The sequence below is a fragment of the Mya arenaria genome, chromosome 12, assembly GCF_026914265.1.
Source record: "Mya arenaria isolate MELC-2E11 chromosome 12, ASM2691426v1".
Lineage (NCBI taxonomy): Eukaryota > Metazoa > Mollusca > Bivalvia > Myida > Myidae > Mya > Mya arenaria.
Window position 1 is genome coordinate 34,017,455 of NC_069133.1, and position 24,887 is coordinate 34,042,341.

Sequence of the window (24,887 nt, forward strand, 5' to 3'; positions counted from 1 at the left end):
TCGAAAAGGGGTCGACACCCTCCTCATTATTTTTATAGCTAGGCTGTCGAAAAATCGACAAATGCTGTTTGTTTGTTTTATTTCGTATTTATGAAGTCATATAAATGTAACCATTTTGATCAAGTACATTTGAAGGGTTCAATTCAATATCACAAATCGTTGAAATATTGCTAGGGAATCAGACTGTCCGCAGAACTACATTCAACTCAACTATTAAGTTTTTATTTTGAATCATTTTACAATCCAGGCAACATACTATGCTGACAAAAATTACAAACCAAATATAACAAATGCATATGAATTACGGAAAACGGATGCAAAAATGTGTTCTTCTTGTAAAAGTATGAATAATCTTGCTGTGTGAAGTTGGCTGAACAAACGACAAAAGCCATTTTTAAGATATTTTAAATGCTCTAAACGACGTTCGTTTCATTCGCAAAATTCACGCCATTTGCAACATTTAGGACATTTATAAAATTAGCGACATTCTTAATTATTTTTTACAAAATTCGGAACATTCACAATATTCGTGATATTTATGACATTAACAATTTGAGCTAAATTTACAACATTAGCAATATTCAAAACATTCATGATTTTGAATGGTTTAAGGTAGCCTGACCAGAAACGTTACAACATTTCCATAAAAAGAGCACTGGGTGCGGGTGCTGAACGCTCGTCTGATTGTATCCTTTTACGGCTTAGTTATTTCATATTGTACATTTGATAGTGATAGCTTTGATAGTTTGCTTGTAAGTGACTCAAGCATAAAGCTTAAAAGATCAGACTAGCTAAAAAATACAAAGTCCAAACATACTAAAATATCCCCCACCCTTCCCATACCCTTCCAAATGTGTGACTCAAAGACCGGTTTTATATGTTGAAGGCGTTATTCATTTATAGTCTGTGAAAAAAACCCCACAAAAACAGGTGAGACTCTGCACCTTAAGGGTACAATGTGAAGAAAGGTATTAGATGAACAAGTTCCTCAAGTGTCAAAGTGATAGCTTTGATAGTTTCCATGTAAGTGACCTAAACGCAAAACAACCAACGCCTCCTCCTCCGACAACGACGGCAATCAAGTGGCGACAATAGCTCGTCATTTTTAAAAAAAATCAGACGAGCTAAAAATGCAAACGGAATTTCAACCAATGTGATGTTTTCGTATTAAAAGGAGTTGAGCAAGTTCTATGTTGCAAGGATGCTTGATTTACTCTTATTTTTTTCCACAGAACTAAATAAAAAGTAAAAAAAGTAACGTTTTAATATTTTGCTTTTCAAACCCACTTTGGTATTGTGGAAGGACCTTAATATGTTACAAAACCACTTGTAGTTTTAAATGTTCATTGAACACGTTCTTGTTACTATAGATTTCTTTTAACACGTCATAGCAAAATGTTTGAAATAATTGAGCAAAGACTTTTAATGAGGGATACAAAATTATACACTTAAAATTGTTTAGCTTTTTATTTTATTTAAAAGGTAAAGAATACAAATCAAAGTTTAAATGAAATAAAGAAAACTAGTCACAGTATACATATTCTAAACAATATGAAACTTTTGTATATATATGTACACACGTATTCTTTCAAACCATGTAGCACTTATAAAATATATCATAAATATTACGTAATATTCTTAGCTAAAGGTCACCGTTTATTGACTATTGTTTTACATTTTTGCCAAGTCTTCGATTTACACATTACATATATGTATCCAAAAAGTGAACAAAATATGAAATATTAGAATCGCCCCCTTGTAGTGAATTTGATAACAATAGTCTGATATTTTTTACACTTAAATTCATATTATCACTATTTTATTTTCTCAATTCCCTACATCGGTTGTCCGGTTAGCGCAGTGGTGAACTGGCCTGGGTTACATGCCCGTACCATTTCATTATCTTGTTGTGCAGAGTACGCCAGACAAAGTGGTAAGCACACTCGTTTCTCACCTCAACCCGGGCTTGGCACCCGACCTGGACGCATGTGAGTTTTGTTTTTGGTAACTATATCAGAAAAGTGGGCTTCCGCCGGGTACCCCAAGTTTCCCCCACAACACAAGACCACAAACTCGCGTTACATCGTGCCAACGAGAGTGATTAATATGATGAGGTAATAACTTCTTACGAAATCGTTGTAAAATACATAAGTGTTAACTTATTTCTTACATATCTCCCAAACAACAATGAAACGAACAATGCATAAAATAACAGCGGCCTTAATGGTGGTTTTAATGCTAGCCGGGCTGCAAGTTGCATCACATCCGGACGCGTGGACGCTGAAACATCGAACGGATTTATATACGATGTACTTAACTTCAATATAGAGCTTATATAAATATCCCAATTAAACAAATAAGTCATAAACAGAGGATAAAAGCGGTTACCTGTGATATAAAAAAGTCAATAGCAAAGAGGTTACCCGTGCCGCTGTGAAACCGAAAGTAGGGTGTTTTATTGAATTTTACATATATATTTGACAAACTATTGCCATTTGTATGAATATGACATATAAATGAATACATGTAATATGTATGGTGTGTACATAATCAAACCAGTGGTTCATTTAATCCCACAGAACATGCAGAGGCGGTGGGCGAGACAAGACATATCGATATTTTGTAGCTTATTGTGGAGTTGCAGTAATTGAAAAATGGGCACATTACAAAAAAGACATAGCTATAACATTCTACTGTTCCGTGGTATACTTCTTTTGCACATGACATACCTCCTTTCATCAGTAAATGAACATTAACTGGATTGTTTTCCATCGCCGATTTGTTTAGATTTCAGTAGATTTCGCAAAAAGGGTACCGATATGGATACACACCGTGAATATGAAATATCCGTATTGTCTCACTTCTCGCATTGAAACTTATCAATGTACATGAAAGGCTGATCAATTTACATGCAAGTCTGACCATATATGACTCTGTTTATTTTTTGTAAATTTTGTATACATTTTCGCGGGCTAGAAGGCATTGTTAAAATACAATAGAATTATTACACTCTCGTTTTGAAACTTAAGCATTTAGAGTGTGTTCTGTCCCGGCGGGCGAATGTGCACTACACGTGAATTTTATTAAAATTACAATATCATTTGGTCTTGTTAAATTTATGTGGATCATTATTAGCAATAAACCATTTACCATCATTAACTTTTTTTCAAAGGATATGAAACCAGTCTTTAAGATGTTGTATTTTGCTGGTGAAAGAAGCGAGGACACGCTTAGCTCCTTTCACCCAGCGCTACTCTGTTGTAGGTTATACTTCCACACTGAACTTGAGTTTCAGCCGGCAATGTTCACACTCCGGGTAAACTACAAAATGGTTCGGTATATTAAATGAAGGTTCCAAGTTACAGGACTGATTTGGCGCTGGAACATTGGCGATGTAAGGAAATTTATTTGTTCAATAATAGAGAAACGCAGATAAAATCTCTGGGAGTTGTCATATTTAGTGCCTGGTATCAAGACAATATACCACGTGATCATCGCCTCTGATATGTTGATATGATCACTTTCACTAAGTTCATTAATAAGAGCCAACACATGTACAAAGAATGATTATATCTTTCTCCCGCGCGCTGAGTTTTCTAGAGACAAGTTAAGGCGTCTAGAAATATATATATAGGTTTAAAAACCGAAAGGACCTTACACGCCTGGCCTCCGGGTATGTATATCTGTTTTACGATAAACGCGATATAAACTTAATTGCCATAACACTTAAGACCGTCCGTCATTTGTTCCGCATCGAACATGTCCCTCACTTATAATTCCGCAAAAATAATTTACGTTGGACCTCCTAGATAATGGATATTAAAAAATATATTTTACCATCTCTGACATTAATACACACAAGTATGTAATGTACTTTTTCTCAGGTGTATGACAAAAAGGTTGAGTGAGTCATTAGCCTACCCATGCAAAGCACGGTATTTGTTTGATGTACACAATGGTAAAATATTTGCTGTCTCATAGGACACCAAAGCACTAAATTGCGGTTAAAACCTCATAAATCCTTTTGTTCTTATCTTTTCTAACCTAGCTAAGCATATATTAAAAGATAACTAACCTAAGTATATACGCCAGTATTGTACGGAGCGAATAAAGCGACATAGTGATTAGCCGTTTTATCATGCGAGCGTTGCGCCCCAATGAGAGTATCGGTCTTGTTAGGTTGTGGGGCAGCTTGAACACCTAGTGACTGTGATCTTGGTTAGAGCCCTTATGTTTTTGATAAGCCAAACAGTTGCTACCGTCTTATCTGCAGGAGTCGCGGCTTCAGTAAGAGTATCAGTCGTATTAGGGTTTTGAGCAAGGTATTCGGAGCACCTCGGCCATTTTCCATCGAAGACAACCTCGGATGCATGCCAATACATGATATATATATATATATATATATATATATATATATATATATATATAGAGAGAGAGAGAGAGAGAGAGAGAGAGAGAGAGAGAGAGAGAGAGAGAGAGAGAGAGAGAGAGAGAGAGAGAAAGGTATCTAAAGCGTTTTTTTTCTTTAATTGTTAATACAAATTCGCAGTCCGTTTGCGAGACATTGTTCGCGTTACCGCGTTGAGTAGTACACGTAACCGCTTTAAAGGGACTCACTCATGCTTTGGCACCAAAAAAAAAAATTTCTTTACACACTTACAATATAATTAGTTTACCCTTGACATCGAAAGTGTTAAACGCTGCAACAAAACAATTCAATGAAAAAAAATCTGATCAAGTCAGGAGCAAACCCACGCTAAAAATAGAAAATCGAACGCATAACGTATGAGATATTTAAACATTTATTAAATACATTGAAAGCATCACATGATAATGTCAACAAACCAATCATGCGTCGGCCTTTTGCTGAATTGCGTTAGCATCAGTTTAGGAAATCGTGGACTACAAAGACAAAATTTTAGAATATATCAACAATTGTTGAATGGTTCCAGCTGTCATTATCTTCGTTTAAGGCTCCTTATGATTTGACACATTTTATTTTGTATTTAAGAAAAAAAAACATGATAACAATCCATGAGCGAGTCCCTTTAACTGCTCGTTTTGAGTCATTGATGATGTTTAAAGTGACACTCTTACTCAAAATCAATACATACACATGTATAGCATGTATAACAAACATACATTTTGAGTGCTAAACCTTTTACTACTTACAAATAATGCATTTATGGAAACCATTTATATTACTGATAACAAACTTTGTGACCTTGTATTTAATAGCTGAATACGCAAAAATATCAAATGATTGGTGAATGCTAAAAGATTTACTGTGGTCTGCTATACTCGTAGTGTCATAAGGTAGAAATACCGTGTTTTCTGCACCTTCTTTCCAATAAAAACTCCGTCCTTCATAAGAACCATTGTTTTCGACATATATTCATTCATTTTGGTATAAGAAAACAATTGTATTAAATTTTAGTAAATCTTATTTTGGAATAAGAGTGCATCTTAATTTCAAAAGCATTACTACAGAACTACTGGTTACTGCTATACGTACAGTGTCGCGTTTGTATCATAAACTTAAGATTAAACCAACACATCCGCATAAGGTTGATGATACTTAAGTACATGAGTAAATATTTGCAAATGATACAGTGGCCATTTTTTCCGACGTTTCTCTTGCGAAATAAAAATTCATGGAAAACTCCGCATGGTGAAAATATGGATACATTATGTCAATAAAGGTGATCCCATGGAATAAAACTGTTCAGCGATCTTCAATTATTTTTATCAAACCGGCCTTTCCCTAAATCCTTTTGGAGGATTCGGTAGTGATAAGGGGCATATATCAATATCAAATTGATTTTGAAAGTATAGAAACGAGTGAGAGAGAAGCAAATATTGTATCTAATTTCAATTAATTGTTTTTTTTAAATCGGCATTCATAAACTTTGTGCTTACATATGAGGAAAGAAGCCTGCGAAAATGAAATGTGCTTGAATTATAACGTGGACCGGATGCGCTGATTATTATCGCGTTACTAGGTTCCAAACTTCCTTGTTAAAGCGTCGCGCAGAACCGACAAAATAATTGTGAAAGGAACAGAAATCTCATTATAAAACAGAATTGTTTTAGGAGTAGATGTCAAACTATAGAGTTTTCTTGGTGATATATCAGGGTTTTTTAAACAAAAAAGGACGTTGGACAATTAGTGTTTTTGACTTCCTCAAGGCTATTCAATAATTGAACTTTTTTCCAAATTAATGATCATATGACTAATTAATATTTTTAATTGGAAACACACCGAAACTTATAGAAAAAAATGCCAGTTTCCTTTTGTAAGATGCTCTCATGTTGCGCGGCGCTGATTCTACTTTCGACGTTGACGTCATCAGTCAACGTCATCGAGACGGAACTGGAGCCACTGCCGACGGACGCTAACTATAAGGCGGGGGAGACTAATTATGACAACGGCGGCATGGGTCCGCTTTACGACTTCTCGCGGAGCTTCATCAATAGCGCGCTTCCCGAGTTCCCGACGGACTTCATAAAAAGTATATATTATTTTTATTCTAGACATGTACTTTTTAAAAAAGGCTTAATATACATATTTCAGTTATATTTTTTTTCTCCAGAAAAAAGTGAAAAATTATTGTAAGTTGAAACAAATAAAAAACATTGGTTGAAGGGTATATGTTATAAATTTCATACAGAGTATGTTTTTCTTCAAGAATTTAGAACAAAATATTTACCCGAATGAATTGTTGTAAAAAACGTATTTATAAACAAATGTTGTATGAAGACAAACAGTTTTTATCATTATTTTGCAAAAACAATTAGATTTTTTAAGCGAAATATTAGTAAAGAAATGATTTTCAGTTGAGTTTTTTTATGACATGAACCTAAAGGGGCACAATGTTATAAGTTACAGACTTAGTAGCTGACCCGATATGCGATATACGAAGTAGAGGAACCCGAATATGGTTTCCTGCGCCCCGTATATCACATGACTGGTCACCTTCTAACCCCGTAACGTATATATCAAGTCCTAAACCTCTTTACATTGATCAAGACGCCAAGATAATCTAGGAAATGTTTTTTTTTATTCATCAGACGCCATTTTTGTACGATATAAAGATTAGTGACCCATGTGAAAAAACATTGCGGTCACCGCGTGACCAGTCCTGAACCAATGAACATTCATGTTGGTGGCGTGATATAGGTTTAGGCTTTTTTATTACTTGTTATGAAGAAGAATGTTTAACTCATTTGACTCTAATGATGACACAAAAAAGAGCATATATAAAGCCCTTATAAATGTTTTTTTTTTAATTATTAGCTACATGGCCACAAAATCCCTAGGTAAAAATGCACCAAATTATCGCTAAGACTTTTTGATCTGTACAAAAGCATTTGCCTGTTTAGTTTTGATCATTAAAATGCATCAGCCTATATTGAGCCTGTTAAAGGATTAACCCTTGAAATTTGACAAAACTTCCGAAGAGAAATGTGTAAAACACTAATAGCTTTCAAATGTTTGTTGCATAAACTCATCGCCTAAAAAGCTCATAAATCATGAACATGACAAGTTGGATCCTAACTGACAAATTGAACCCCATCCATTAAAGTACTCGACTTGCAGTATGCAATTCATAATTAAGGTGATCAGTTTTAGCTACTCAACTAATGAAATCAAATGAAATAACAACAACAACAACAACAACAACAACAACAACAACAACAACAACAACAACATAAAGAACAACATAAAGAACAACATAAAGAACAACAACTACAACAACAACAACAGCAGCAACAATAACAACAACAAAAACAACAACAACAACGACAACAACAACAACATAACAACAACAACAACAACAACAACAACAACAACAACAACAACAACAACAACAACAACAACAACAACAACAACAACGACACCGCCACCACCACCAACAACAACAACACCAACAGATCGCACAATATTCAAGCGAAGCATTAAGCACAGTTGCTTGAAGTTTGGTCTCTGGTTCTAGTCGAGCGGTCTGGTCCCCAATTTGACCTCTTGAAGTTTGGTCTCTGATACTAATCGAGCGATCTGGTCCCCGATTTGAACTCTTGAAATTAGGTCTCTAATTCCAGTCGAGCGGTCTGGTCCCCAATGTGGTCTCTTGGCCTAATTTACTTTTAATAACGCTTTGATTATTATTATTATTATTATTATTATTATTATTATTATTATTATTATTATTATTATTATTATTATTATTATTATTAATGTATGTTATTATGTGGATTAGGTGGATATACTCACTCTTCTCTAAACACAATGGTTGGCTTCGAAAAAAGGCTTGTTATTTTGTAATCAGTACGAACACCTTAGTATCTACATTAATGCATGTGGAAGTTTAAAGGTGTTTCTGTTCATCTTTACCTTATTTGATCATGTAACTTTGATTGTATATATGTGTGCTTACGAATGCTATGTTCCATAATAAACTATCTATTCTGGTCGTAAAAACAATTATTAAATTTTAAGCATATTCTTCGATTCTAATGTTTATATTGAGATGCCAATTTTCCACTTTTCATCTCATTTCCTCTTTTCTGGTCAAAAAACATAAACAAAAATATTTTTTTATCTGGTCTATACAAACAATGACTATTTGAGCTGTGTGAAGTTAGCTAAACATACGACATTGGACATTGGACATTCAAAATCGAATGTTGTGCTGGCACGACATTGGACATTGGACATTCAAAAGTGAAAGTCGTGCTAGCACGACATTGGACATTGGACATTCAAAATCGAATGTTGAGCTGGCACGACATTGGACATTGGACATTCAAAAGTGAAAGTCGTGCTAGCACGACATTGGACATTGGACATTCAAAATCGAATGTTGTGCTGGCACGACATTGGACATTGGACATTCAAAAGTGAAAGTCGTGCTAGCACGACATTGGACATTGGACATTCAAAATCGAATGTTGTGCTGGCACGACATTGGACATTGGACATTCAAAATCGAATGTTGTGCTGGCACGACATTGGACATTGGACGTTCAAAAGTGAAAGTCGTGCTAGCACGACATTGGAAATTGGACATTCAAAATCGAATGTTGTGCTGGCACGACATTGGACATTGGACATTCAAACGTGAAAGTCGTGCTAGCACGACATTGGACATTGGACATTCAAAATCGAATGTTGTGCTGGCACGACATTGGACATTGGACATTCAAAATCGAATGTCGTGCTGGCACGACATTGGACATTGGACATTCAAAATCGAATGTCGTGCTGGCACGACATTGGACATTGGACATTCAAAATCGAATGTCGTGCTGGCACGACATTGGACATTGGACATTCAAAATCGAATGTCGTGCTGGCACGACATTGGACATTGGACATTCAAAATCGAATGTCGTGCTGGCACGACATTGGACATTGGACATTCAAAATCGAATGTCGTGCTGGCACGACATTGGACATTGGACATTCAAAATCGAATGTCGTGCTAGCACGACATTGGACATTGGACATTCAAAATCGAATGTCGTGCTGGCACGACATTGGACATTGGACATTCAAACGTGAAAGTCGTGCTAGCACGACATTGGACATTGGACATTCAAAATCGAATGTTGTGCTGGCACGACATTGGACATTGGACATTCAAAATCGAATGTCGTGCTGGCACGACATTGGACATTGGACATTCAAAATCGAATGTCGTGCTGGCACGACATTGGACATTGGACATTCAAAATCGAAAGTCGTGCTAGCACGACATTGGACATTGGACATTCAAAATCGAATGTTGTGCTGGCACGACATTGGACATTGGACATTCAAACGTGAAAGTCGTGCTAGCACGACATTGGACATTGGACATTCAAAATCGAATGTTGTGCTGGCACGACATTGGACATTGGACATTCAAAATCGAATGTTTTGCTGGCACGACATTTGACATTCAAAATCGAATGTTGTGCTGGCACGACATTGGACATTGGACATTCAAAAGTGAAAGTCGTGCTAGCACGACATTGGACATTCAAAATCGAATGTTGTGCTGGCACGACATTGGACATTGGACATTCAAAAGTGAAAGTCGTGCTCGCACGACATTGGACATTGGACATTCAAAATCGAATGTTGTGCTAGCACGACATTGGACATTGGACATTCAAAATCGAATGTCGTGCTGGCACGACATTGGACATTGGACATTCAAAATCGAATGTTGTGCTGGCACGACATTGGACATTGGACATTCAAAAGTGAAAGTCGTGCTAGCACGACATTGAACATTGGACATTCAAAATCGAATGTTGTGCTGGCACGACATTGGACATTGGACATTCAAAAGTTCCTGGTTGTCATAGATATTCGCGCAGTGATTCAGATTATGTTAATAGTCAAATCGTTCTTTAAATAGTTCTGGATGCAGCAAAGTGAAGGCAATAAAAAAGAGTTCCATACGGGTACTTGTTTATCTTTGCCCGTTGGGAAGATAAGAATTTCACGCATGGACAAATGTTTGAATCTACTTTTCTGAGGTGGCAGAAATATATATATCCGAAATCTTGGACTGGTGATAAGGCTGCAATTCTAATTTGTCCATTCAAATTATTGTGTTAAATAACGACATTCAACTTGGCTTTTATTTTTTAAAATATGGTTTATAATAACGTATATCTGTCTATTCATAGTGACCAAATATTATTTAGGCATCCAATGGAAGTGGTAAATATTAAGAGAAAAAATATAATGAAACGACAACCAGTATACAAATAATAATTGTTGGACAAAGGTCATTTTTACTCATTAATTATCTGTCGGGAGTACCCTTTAAAATAATACCAAAATTATATGGGATCCCCATGCATCAAAATGTAGCATTATCGCCAATGGTTTATGCATTGACAAGTTTAGCTGTGTGTGTATGTTGCCTTAAGTCACATCCATGTCCGACAATATTATACATTTGAGGTACCGAACACATATTTAACAAAGAAACTTGTATTTGAAAGTCCGCAACATTGTTATTGAGAGTTGTATTAAAACAATCCTTTCGATTGATATACATACATATTTCCATATAAATGCAGACACATTCATTAATGTAATATAATTATTCTAAAGCTCTGTAGATAAACACATACTGAAGTGCACATTTGTTGGGTTTATATAATTATTTGCGCTTTGTTTCCTTTCAACCCTTTCAACCATTGTCAGTTCTGCCCAAGATGCCATTTCCAATGGCGCTGGTGTCACATTTTACATGTATAAATTGTATATTCTGTAAAACCTATAAGAACTTATGTCGAATGTGATGAAGACGTCATTTTGAATTCTTTAATGTCGATGCGATTGATTATAAAACGCTTTGTGTAATTCTGTCGACTTATCAAAAAGGTTTATCGAACACAATTATTTCATATAAACTTTACCAAATGAAGACGACGTAGCATGTTCGACTAACTGAGTCGATAAAAAAACAAGTCGACAGGCAGGAATAGGTTACTTTATCGACTCATTGACAATATTTTTTTTGTGTTTACGTAAAACCAGATAAAAAGATGTACGGACGATTACATTTATACTTGTAGGAATCATCAATGCATGTCTATATTTTCCATATGTCAATATATACTGTGGATATATTTATCTTCACTTCCTTTATAAATGGTACTAGATGTGTAGCAGTGGTGTGTAAACAATTAAGCTTATTAAAAATATGCCATTTTGAAAGCATTATCACTGTTTGTCTACATATAATCCACGACCATTCATAAGTATATTCATTTGAATCTTTCTCTGCATATGTGACATCATATATATCTGAATCATGCTTAAGTTTCAAATATTGCGATGGAATCGTCATGACAATGCTCTTTTGGTGTTAATAAATTTTATAATGGTTCATTGCTTTGTGATCTCTGACCCTTTTCAAATAATTTCAAGACAATATCTCAAACAAACAAAAAATCCGAATAATGCATGCCATCAAAATTAATTTAAAGTCGGTAAAAAAAACCATTCATTCATAAAACATGTCATACATTGATTTAAATGTGCTAACTGCTAGCACGACTTTCACTTTTGAATGTCCAATGTCCAATGTCGTGCTGGCACAACATTCGATTTTGAATGTCCAATGTCCAATGTCGTGCCAGCACAACATTCGATTTTGAATGGCCAATGTCCAATGTCGTGCTAGCACGACTTTCACTCTTGAATGTCCAATGTCCAATGTCGTGCTACCACGACTTTCACGTTTGAATGTCCAATGTCCAATGTCGTGCTAGCACGACTTTCACTTTTGAATGTCCAATGTCCAATGTCGTGCCAGCACAACATTCGATTTTGAATGTCCAATGTCCAATGTCGTGCTAGCACGACATTCGATTTTGAATGTCCAATGTCGTGCCAGCACAACATTCGATTTTGAATGTCCAATGTCCAATGTCGTGCTAGCACGACTTTCACTTTTGAATGTCCAATGTCCAATGTCGTGCCAACACAACATTCGGTTATGAATGTCCAATGTCCAATGTCGTGCCGGCACGACAATCGTTTTTGAATGTCCAATGTCCAATGTCGTGCCAGCACAACATTCGATTTTGAATGTCCAATGTCCAATGTCGTGCTAGCACGACTTTCACTTTTGAATGTCCAATGTCCAATGTCGTGCCAGCACAACATTCGATTTTGAATGTCCAATGTCCAATGTCGTGCTAGCACGACTTTCACTTTTGAATGTCCAATGTCCAATGTCGTGCTAGCACAACATTCGATTTTGAATGTCCAATGTCCAATGTCGTGCTAGCACGACTTTCACTTTTGAATGTCCAATGTCCAATGTCGTGCCAGCACAACATTCGATTTTGAATGTCCAATGTCCAATGTCGTGCCAGCACAACATATGATTTTGAATGTCCAATGTCCAATGTCGTGCTAGCACGACTTTCACTTTTGAATGTCCAATGTCCAATGTCGTGCCAGCACAACATTTGATTTTGAATGTCCAATGTCCAATGTCGTGCCAGCACAACATTCGATTTTGAATGTCCAATGTCCAATGTCGTATGTTTAGCTAACTTCACACAGCTGACTATTTGTTTATAGTGTCATGGGGATACCTCTATTTTGTACTGGTTTTCTTGTTTACAAAATTGTGTTGGCTTCCCTGCAAAAACCAACAGGTGATTTACCAGACCTCAGACAACGCAGGCATCAAAGGCCATCCATTGTTTCCATCTACATGAAATATAATATACATATAATTTTGATATTTTATTCCATTCCATTAAATGGTTATCACAAAGGGCCAAAATAAAATAATTTTGTGGTAAGTGTTACAAGCTGACAAACTTTTACAACCGTTTATTGATTTTAAGTTAGTTAATTCTGTACAAAGTAAGTACTATATATCGCTTTTTAGATTACTTACATACACATAATAACATAAATGTTGCCAAGAAAATAGAACATAACGAGAAAACAAGAAAAACTGTATCACCTATACAAATATAGGGCCAATGGCTTTTATTTCCAATAATGATAAAAAATAATATCATATATTACTGTGTGTCTGTGCATGTGGATCCAATAAATTGCCTTATTAATTCTGCCTGATTACGAAATTTCCCTAACCAGACCACTCATGGTACACAGCGAAGCATAGCGCAGAAGTGTTTTGGAGGTATCTGACGATGCCGTAACCACAACCGTGATTATTATAATTTGGCCATTTTAAACAAATCATGCCAGGAAAATTTATGTCCATCCAGAATTTAGTAAAATCACATCAAGTTGTTTATTTTACAAAGCAGACGAGCAGATCAGACGTTGAGCGCACTTTTCTTTTCAAGAGGAGGGCATATCTCATTTGTGTTGATACAGGTTTATCAATGTCAACAGTTTAGTGTACACTCACATAGATATAGCAAGACATGTTGATTAGCGTTTTCTGTCCAAAAAGTTTCACTCTTTTAGTTCACTTGCAAACAACATTTTCGTACACCAGAGTGATGATCCTATGCGTTAGATTTATCACGATCGAACCTCTGATGAATAAGAATGGCAAACAAAGTCCTCATGGTGAGCTAGTGTGTCCGCCACTTCATGGTTTGTAGTTCTTCGACCGCCCGGTTTGTTGTGTGCGACGTCAAAACTATCCTAAACTAACATTAAACTTTTTTAATTCCTCATTAGATATGGTTGGGCATTTTCATATTTTACCTGGTGATTTTTTTTTCCATTCACCTCCATCTATTTTGTTCAAATGGTCCAAGGTTGGTGAAACGCATGGCCACCAGAACTATAAAACAAAAAAATAGGGTTTTAAGCAAGTCTTTAAAACTTGTTTTGTCTCAACAGATAGCCCTAGAGTTATGCTAGATGTACTCTAGCCAACAGCCCAATCCGATGACTGTTCAAAAACACATGTTCTTATGACTCCCTCGAGTCATGGAGAAGCCCGAACCCATCACTGTTCAAGATTGTTTGTTCTTATCATCCACTATGGTCAGGGATGGCCCAGTCCATTGGCTGTTCAAGAGATTTCGTTTCAATCGTTCACTCGGGTCCTGGATTGGCCTAATCTTGTGTCATTCAAAAAGGTTCTTCAGTATCGTCCCGTGGGGTCCTGGAATGACCAACTCCTGGGGCTATCGTCCGCAATTTCCCGTCGAAAACAACCTCGGATGTATATGGACGTCTTACAATGTCAGAATTATTTTCATTTAACTACGCTGCAAGTAGATCGCGCAGTAATTTAAATTTAGCAGTTAAACTTACGGACTTCACTCTTAGGAATTTTAATTATTTATGCAATAATACAATATACTGGGAATAAATGTGAACTTAGTATTACAAATTACACCTTTAAATACAACAACTAATTATTATTATTATTATTATTAATTCTATGAACTACCTCTACTGATTTACGGTTGTTTTCGATTGAAAATAACCGAGGATTTCCGATTGCTCCTGGACCCACCCCAGCTTAACCATGTATCACATTATTACAATGCCTATTCAGTCGATGGGTTCAGCACGTACAGAGAATGATTTATGGCCATCAACACAGATTTTATTAAATATCCTTTGGTATCAATAACCTTTTCAAGTCTTTAAAATGTTATCAGTACGGCGAGTAAACCATAAGGATCATATTTATCGAATTCAAGCATCGTTATCATCTAAACAGCCATCGTACATTGTTGAAAACTACTGAGTGACACTTAAGATTTGTAAAATGCTGAGTTAGACAAACGTGTCGTCCGAGAGACAGAAGTAATTTTCAAAATGCCCTACTATAATCAATTATAAATTGATCAAATCGTTTGGCTGGGTAGTTAAAAACTGGTTACTTCCTGCTGAGAAATTGGGGTCTGGTCTTGTTTTGATTATAGCTACCCGGAGATATGCTTGAAATTTTGACAAAAAAGATTACAATAAATTACTAAATGATATCGTACGTCAGAGGTCTCATAAAAATCAAGACTTTGGTTACGACTGGTTCTAATGTGTCATAGCTAGCGAGGAATTTGTGTTCCAGTTTGTACAAATAATTTAAAAAGTGGCACTATAGTTATACACTTGATAATTGCACAAGAGAATCGTATTAATGTTTAATGCATTGTTATGATTAACTAACTTGACTTCACTGATAATAACAAAGAAACGTAAACGATTTGTGTTCTGGTAAAAAATATTAGCCTTTATATATGGGTTTCTCGTTTAATAGCTATATGAAAAAATCAGTTAAAGAGGCGCAAAACTATGTTGGCAAACATACACAACAACAACATCAGCAGCAACAGCAGCAACAACAGCAGCAACAACAACAACAACATTAAATGAGCATTACAATAAAGGATATTGTTGAGAAGATGTTGACTTTTGAGAATTAAATACCATTAACTCCCAGACATTCGAGGAATTTCATAGTAATTGCATATTAAATCACATCAAAGGCCACCATATATCAGCATTTGAAATCACAGAGGTTATCTTGAAAACATATCTCTAGATATATATTGAATGGCAGATATTGCTGAATGTTTGGAGAATATCCAGTTGTTGTGCTTGCTCTTTGCCTTGTGTATTCGCGGTTGCCCCCGTGAGTAGCCAAACTGACAGGAACGACTTTCAGAATGTCACATTAGAATCAAGTCGGCATATATCCCATCGTTTTTGGTTGACTAGTTAATACCTGATTAAGATAAGATTATTGTCTGGACATTTTGTTGTTGTCACTGTTGTTACCATGGTACGTGGATTTATTTGAACAATACGCTTGCAAGGTCCTTGTCTACAACTTTTCTTGTGCATTCACGATAGCGCCTTAAGTTGCTAAACGCGGAGTTGTAAAGTGACATGGATGACTCCCAAAATGTCATACTAAAATCAAATAGAAATGAATTCCATCGTTTTTGGTTGAGAATTTAATGCCTGTGATATTGTGATCAGGGCTTGCTCTTATCATTTTTCATTATCAGTTACCCGGAGTTACTTTTCGAAGAACCAATAACCACAAATCAATCAATGATGTGTGTACGTCACTGCGATACCAGTATTATATCAAAGGGCTATTTTATCACCATGAAGAAATCAAAGCACTGACATTTCTGCATGGGACGATTTGCAGGATGCCTCTGTACTTTGTCATGTTGACTGGAGAGGTTAAATGAAATGTTCATTTAAACATACTGCTGTTTAATTTGTGTACCAATACGAAAGGCTCAAAGTTAATATTCCAGTGGCAAGGGAACGCCCTATGTCTATTTAAAAAAGGAACGGATTTCCCAAGATTTGCTATGATTAGAACGACACATCGACAATATATTTGGGCACGAAACGTCCAAATTTCGCGTACACATATTTTTTACCTTTAGACTAAAGGTCTCGTGGGAAAATACTTGTAAACATTGTTCAAGCTCATTGCCAGTATATGATATTCTTCGATATTAATTAAATTTCTATACATGATTACAGGAGTCTCCTTGTCCATGGGATAAAACTTCTTTATCTGTGGCGGAGTCAGGTACAATTGACTGGTGCATAAACTAGGCCTTTTAACACAATAGGAGCAAAATATACGCCTAAATCTTTGACTAGTTTTTGTCGAGTTATAGAAACCTAATATTTTGCTACCCCTATCACCCTAACATTCGAGGAACTCCGAATATGGTTCCATATATCATTTTAAATTACTTAATTAATAATATAAATGCTTCATTTTATGTAATAAAAAAAATAAAAATAAAGTTAATATGACAAGATCACCAAATAAGGATGTCGTTTATAGTTGATAAGAACATGCTTGCAGGTGCAGAGTATTTGATCAACTGTCAAATTGTTACTCATTTATTTGCTCGCCTGAAACTGACTCATTCTTTAACATGCTCGGTGTAAAGCACTGATACACAGAAAACAACTTTTCTGGGTTGAAACAGTACTGAGTACACCATTTTCCAAGTACTACCCTTTTTGTGCCAAGCGCTAAGCAAGGGGGTGGTACTATATTTTAACGTGTTTCGGTTTGACACGGCCGGGCTTTGAACCCTTACCTGGTGGACCCGAAGCGAACGCTCTTCCACTCAGCTATCGGTGCGGTCATTCTTTTGTTTTATGGTTTAAACCGTTACAAACGGTTAAAGAAAAGTGAATGAAACAAAATTCCAAGAAAAAAAAAATGCCAAAGCGGTAAATCTCAGAGAGTGCAGCTTTAAATATTAGAAACAGGTATAAAAAATTCAAACTTAAACGTTAAACATGATAACTTGCATGATTAAAAAATATACGAATGATATAAATGCTTCATTTTGTATTACCCACGTAACAAAATGAAAGTTATCACCCTAATATTCGAGGAACTCCGAATATGGTTCCATATATTATTTTAAATTACTTATTTAATAATATAAATGCTTTATTTTATGCAATTAAAAAATAAAAATAAAGTTAATATGACAAGATCACCAAATAAGGATGTCGATTATAGTTGATAAGAACATGCTTGCAGGTGCAGAGTATTTGATCAACTTTTAAATTGTTACTCATTTATTTGCTCGTCTGCAATTTATCCATTCAAATAATGCTGATTAAACATGTGTTTTTCGAAATACAGCCTTCATTCTACACACCTGCTAAAAGCCACACCTCCAGCACTGCCGGGGCTTCGGTTTAATTGAAATGGGGGTCGAGCTAGACGTGCTAGGAGTGTGCTGTTTGAATACCATGTGATTTTGGGTTGTTGATTTTTTAGCTACCGCAAGTTCCTTGAAATTTCGGGGCATTACAATAAGTTACTCAATTATATTCGTGCTATTTTGCTATGAATGATACATCAAGGTCTGATGCATTAGTGGGTGCCGACTATATTTTATATTGACCAAAAGATAATTTAACAAGGGACCGGTTCGTAAATTTCGGAAGATTTATGCCGTTGATATTTTCCATATTGCGCAATCAAATGTCATGGTTTAGTTTAAAAAAAATATTTTAATAATAATGAGATCTAAAGTTATAACGGACATGTATATTATGATATATTTTTTTTGGTTTAAATGCCAACTTTTCTCTGAACCTCTGAAGGTTACACAGCACCATTACAATGTCCTATATGTTTCTCAATCTCCGACGCAGTAATCTCCCTTGGCGAGCAACCACATAAGTGGGTTTTGAAAAGCTAACATTACGCTTAAGTGTTTGTTCTGCACAACATTAAAAAGAATAATTTCCAGATTGTTTCCTCATAATGTATAACCCTTTCTTCCCTATTCATGTACTCATTGGTGTAAAGTTTATTTACAAATTAATACATGTAAAATGTTACAGTATTATCAACAATAATGTCATTCGAATTCATGTAAATATTTTATCATTTAAGTACACTCAAACTTTTCACTGGTGATATAGATGCATGATTTTTCTTCTTTTTTATTGCACCAACTTGATGCTATGCATCAGCGTTTTTCTTGTAACCATTTGGTCAAGCAAAAACTTCTACTAGTGCTATATAACTCGCGAGGCTATTGTGTTCTGATTTTCGTTGACGTATCAAAAATATAAGCTTTAACGTTGCAGCTGCGTAGGTAGTAGCACCAACATAATTTTCATCACCAAAACCGCTAACAAAGACATGCACATAGCTACTAACACAACGTTTGCTGTTAATTCAAAATCCAAGTAGCAGCAGTAATGATGAAAGCAACGGCAACTCCAAGAGGTCACCAAGAACACTACACTTATGCCCATATGGTTTTGCTTATTTGAATATTTTTGGCAAACTATCCAGTGAAATTTCAGTAACGTTGAAAACGGAAGTAACGTTGAAAACGTCAGTAAACGTTCTTGACAACGGCAATGTAATGCTCTTAAGTTTGATGTGAGGCATGATCTAAGGATTAAAACTTGCATTCTTTTTTGGTAAAAGGAAAACAAAACAAAACAAGAAAAATCATTAACAGAACAAACATTTAATGCAAGCAAATCGCGATGCAATAGAGAATATAACTATGTAAGATACTCACAAGTTCCTACGTACATAATGTAAAAGACTCAAATAAATTGCTATCATTTACGCCATGACATTGCAGGAATGTCGAACATATTTTCATTTATCATTTTAAATTACATTTTAAATCACATAATTTATTAACTGTTTCAATCACAGGGGTTATCAGAAAAAATATGACTTTAGATAATGACTTCGGTAATATATATATAATGATAGATATTACAGAATATCTTAACAATATCCAGTTGTTTCGCTGCTCAAGGCTGGTATTCAATATTGTTCTTAATTGGATCTAAGAACGATGTAGCTAATCGGATTACTTGTTATTAATAACTGACCAATAGAGTGAATGAAGTCAAAGATGTATGACCATTAAATTAACTTAAGTTGAATATTAAATACCAATCAAAGTCCTTCTCTTAAACTTGTCTTTGTAACTTTGTTAACAACGGGATAAAGGAGACCGTTGTTAACTTTTAAAGGTGAACTATTTGATGATGTGCTCATGTATTTAAATAAAACAAATACAGCTGAAACAGTTGTCTCCCCTCTTGTTAGGAATACTGCAGATCATAAGTGTATCTGTGGAACTTACAAAGGAAGAGTCACATAAAAATATGTGTTGTAGTGGCAGATTTGTTTTTAAAACGCTATATTAGAATCATATAGGAATTAGTTCTGGCTTCCATAACTTTAATGTTGATATTTATTTTTTTTGATGTTTACAACGCATTAAACACATCCAAAAAGGTAATATATAACGTGTTCGCTGAAGTTCTTTAGCTATATAGGAATATTTGTTGTACAGTAGCAGACATTACTAAAATGGCACATTATATATAAATCTTTACACTGAGCAGTGACAGGAGTGAATTTCAAAATATCATATAAGAATCATTTTGAAATCGGTGTTGTGCAGTTACAGAAATTACTTTCAAAATGACATATTACAATCACATGGAACTACTCGTATAGTGACAGGAGTGAATCCCAAAATATCGTACTATAATCAATTATAAATTGATCCGATCGTTTTTGATTGAGTAGGTAATAAGTTGCCACTTCCTGCTGCGATATTGTGGTGCGGCCTTGTTTTTATCATTTGACTCATTATGAGCTACCCGGAGATATTTAGACTATCGGGACCTTCGACACAATATTCGTTAAACTTATTGATACGAGTAATGTAGCAAATGGCTAATTTATAACTGTTTAGAGATACAAACCGACCGTCACCATGGGCATTTAATGGCAGATAGATAACGAGGCTTTTGTGCTCCAGTTTTCCTTGACGATGTATACAATTTATCATGTACAATGAGAAAATGCCTGTTTTGACAGTTTGAGACTCAATTTTTGCTGTTATCTAAAAATCCTTAACGTTCGAAGAATTCCGATTATCGTTAGAAAAAAAATTATCTTTGCAAATTACAATCCGAAGCAAATAAATGCTGCAATTTATCAGCAATTCACGCCATAAAGGTTATCACGATCAGAAAAAGATCGCTCGATAATTATATTGGTTATAAAAAAAAACAAGAGCAATTTTGCACCGGCAGAATATTTGAACAACTATCAAGTTATCTTGAATGCCTGTTCGATTTCACGTATACATGAAAATCACTGTTGCCTCGCAACTTGCCAAACGCAAACCAAAAGTTCCTACATATTTATGTTTTAAAGGGACTAGACACCAGATAAAAATATTGCAAGAAAAAAGAAAATTGTGAAAAAATAACATAATATTGATATCGTCGTGTACAACGCATTGCCTTCTTATTAATGGATGTATCGCATAGATTACGACAGATGTATCTTTCGAACTTTTTGCGTATTTTTCCAAATCGAAATTTAATGAAATTTTTGTCTGTCTTCCACGTAAATTCCACGATATGTGGAAGAGCGGTCGCTTTGATTGCGGTAGGTATGGGGTTCAAAGCCCGGCCACGTCAAACCGAAATACGTTAAAACATAGTACCAGCTTCCTTGCTTATCGCTCGGCATAAGAAGGGTTGTACTCAGTACTGTTTCAACCAAGGAAGCTGTATCCCGTGTATCGGTGCTTTACACCGAGCACGTTTAAGAAACAAGAAACAGGCCTTATTTTTGAATATTGGACAACTGGGCTTGTCCCTGTAGTTTGTATTATAATTATAAACAACCATACATTTACCCTAGACAACATGCTTATATGTTTCATATGTTATGCCAATTTCACTTTGATTTAATTGGGACTTATTATATTACAGGTGTCATGGACGATGGGATTGGATATGTAACAAGTGACCCTACTGGTGTAAGTACAAACGCATGAATACAGTCGAACCCCGTTGGCTCGAACTCGCAGGGACCGGCGATATTACATCGAACCTTGGAAAATTCGAGCCAAGCGGGAAGGCCTACCTTCAGTCTACAGAAATCGGTCGAGCCAACGAAGAATTTGAGCCAAGCGAGTTCGAGTCAACGGTGTTGGATTGTACATATATTTTCTGAAAATGATATGCAGGCCGGACCTTGAGGTATCCAATGAAAAAATACTTGCTTACTTATTTTATTTATACAGTCGAAACTCGCTATGTCGGACGTTGTTATCTCAATGTTCTGGTTATGTCGAATCCTTTTTTGACTTTTTTTTGGTTCGGGTTTACACTTTTTGTATTTCGGTTACATCGAATGCTCGTTATTTCGAAGTATTTCCGAGGTCCAAACGGCTTCGAAATAGCGAGTTATGATTGTATGTTAATTAAATGACTTAAACATTACACATGCATTGTATAGATAAAAGTAAATGCTGTTTGCAGTATTGTTCTTTATTTGAACTGAGCTTGTCAATGACTATTATAGTCGTTTAACACATTTTTTATCCACACATTAAACCCGTTATACATGATACAGACGTCTTATGAGGTCAACAGTCATTCAAAAGTCACATGATTGTTCATCGGATACATCCAAGGTACCGTGTCTTTTTATAATGTCTAACTAAATTGGATACCATGCGCAAATTGGCTGCTCGAATAATTCATGAGTTATGTATGAGGTTAATTCCGACCATTTGATTGGACGCCGGAGACACTCCTCAGAAAATTCGGAGATAGTCGAGAGGCTGAATATGAATATTCATGTGCTAATTTTGCCAGCCTTTTTCACCACGCACCACAGAATATTTTGTAACGTCATCAGAAAAATGTGGGTTTAACAGGTAAAACGGGTATTGATACATGGAACTACGCTAGCGTACATAAGTGACACATAGTAATTTAGAATGGTCGTACAAGGCAGGTAGTCGCTTGTAAAAGGTGGTCGGAAAGACAGGTTGTACTGTAGTTTATAATTCAGCAGGAATTCAATGGCTGGTAATTTTGTGTCGGCCCTTTATTCATCAATTTATAAGTTCCCACAAATAGCATGCTTTTCAAAACGTTTGTTTCCTCGTTGCTTCAGGTAATCAAGAAGTTTGCAGGTTATGCCATCGCCATTGTGATTGGACTGCTATTCGTCCTCATTATGCCAATTGTCGGCTGCTGTTTCTGTTGCTGTCGTATGTGTGGAAATTGTGGCGGGAAACGCGAACAAGAGGCAGACGACAACATGCACTGCAAACGGAGAGTATTTTCCGCCATCTTGTTTACAACTACAATATTCATATTGTAAGAAAACTCTTACTATTGATCATGGCCGGTATTTATAAAACATCTTAAGTCTTTTCTTAACTTAAGTCAATGGTCAAAATATATTTGCCATAGTCAAATTAAAAGAAAAGTAAAATTAGTGTTCTTTAACATGAAAGTATGTACATGTATTTTGAATCAGATCAATGATAATAAATTATTTCAGATATTATGAATTTAGAATATCATATGATAAGTGAGATTATTAACTTAAGAATATGACTGAAGTTATAAAATGAATTGATGTTTTATGAATACCGCCCCATTTCTGTTACAGGATGAAACTGAATATCTGAACCATACATGCATATATTCAGACGATGCACCAAGAAATGTAGAATGTCTCATAAGATGCCCTCTACCTTCACAAATGTTATTCCTCTTGGCTTTTAAATTGTTCTTGATTGTTGGTGTTTCCATTAAAATTGAAAGAAAACAAATGTCCGAACCAGATTTAAACTAAAGAACAAGTGAGAAAGGCGCCAAATAAAGAAAGGCGGCCAACCGAACCTACGGCAATGAGAAAGAGATCACTCCCTTAATAATTATTAAATTTCCTCAAAATTTGTTAAAAATAAATCATAAATGCTTATAACAACCTATCTCCTAGGTGAAGTTGTAAGGTTGTAATATGTGTTGAGAACAATATACTATTTTCTGTTCATAATTGTATTGGTCTTTTTTCAAGTGTTGGAAACATTTGCACGTACGTAGCCAACGATCAGATGTCGAATGCTCTTGAAGGTGTCAATGACATAGTTGGTAATAACCTGGATGACGTGGACACCTTCTTAGACCTTCTAGAGAGCGTAATCTTTAGCTTCATTTATTAACATTCGTACACCCGCAGGACTGACAAACAGACGGGGTCACACATTCGTGTCAATAGGTCAAAATGTATTACTTATGAAACATATGTAACTAAAATATGAGTTTGGGAGCTTTTTATTCTTATATAACAGTTATGAACTGAAGGAAGATAATTATAGGTATGGGAAAATGATTTATCAAATTAGAGGTGAAAGAAGCATGCCCATTTTGTGGGATTTTGAAAACTCTATATGCCCTTTTGTGTGATTAGTTCTATACATGAACTCAAACCTGCAAGTTTGTGGAAATCTGCCTGTTTGTGGGACCCTGACCAATTGTAGGTTTTACATATGTTTTTTATTCTGAAATACAGATATAAATTGTTAATACGTATAATTTAGTCTATTCAACTGCTTTTAATATGTTGATACGAATTTAGAATACCAGGTACATTGTATTTGAAGAGTTTCAACAAAGCTTGTTGATTTTTTTTTGTTTATTCCCTTTGTAATACATATTGTACAAAACAGTTTTATAAAAAAAAAGGTTTTGTTCTGAAAAAACACCTTAATTTATTTGTCCCTTATTTCAGCAAGTTACGACGATCGGCGAAACTAATATGAACAAGACAAGGGACGCAATAGTGGACAAGATGAACGCAACAAGTAATGGAGTTTACACTTTAGTTAGAACATATTAAAGAACTACACACTGTTAATACGTACACTCTAATTCAAAATCAATACATACACATGTATAAAAAGCATAATTTTTGAGTGATAAACATTTAACTGCTTACAAAATAATGCGTTTATGGAAAATGTTGATTTCTGATAACAAAATCGTAACTGTGTATTTGATAACTGAAAATGCAAAAATATTAAATGATTGGTGAGTG

At 35.4% G+C, this 24,887-nt stretch overlaps 1 protein-coding gene across 1 annotated transcript in view; it reads left to right on the forward strand.

Annotated features, from left to right (window-relative positions):
* The first annotated feature begins 5,608 nt into the window (after positions 1–5,608).
* Positions 5,609–24,887, forward strand: part of LOC128212440 (prominin-1-A-like) — a 63,569-nt gene continuing 44,290 nt past the window's right edge. The window contains exons 1-5 of the mRNA XM_052917902.1: positions 5,609–6,512; positions 21,758–21,804; positions 22,953–23,158; positions 23,868–23,988; positions 24,582–24,654. Coding sequence (XP_052773862.1) covers positions 6,281–6,512; positions 21,758–21,804; positions 22,953–23,158; positions 23,868–23,988; positions 24,582–24,654 — 679 coding nt within the window. The 5' untranslated portion in view covers positions 5,609–6,280. The remainder of the gene's footprint in view (positions 6,513–21,757; positions 21,805–22,952; positions 23,159–23,867; positions 23,989–24,581; positions 24,655–24,887) is intronic.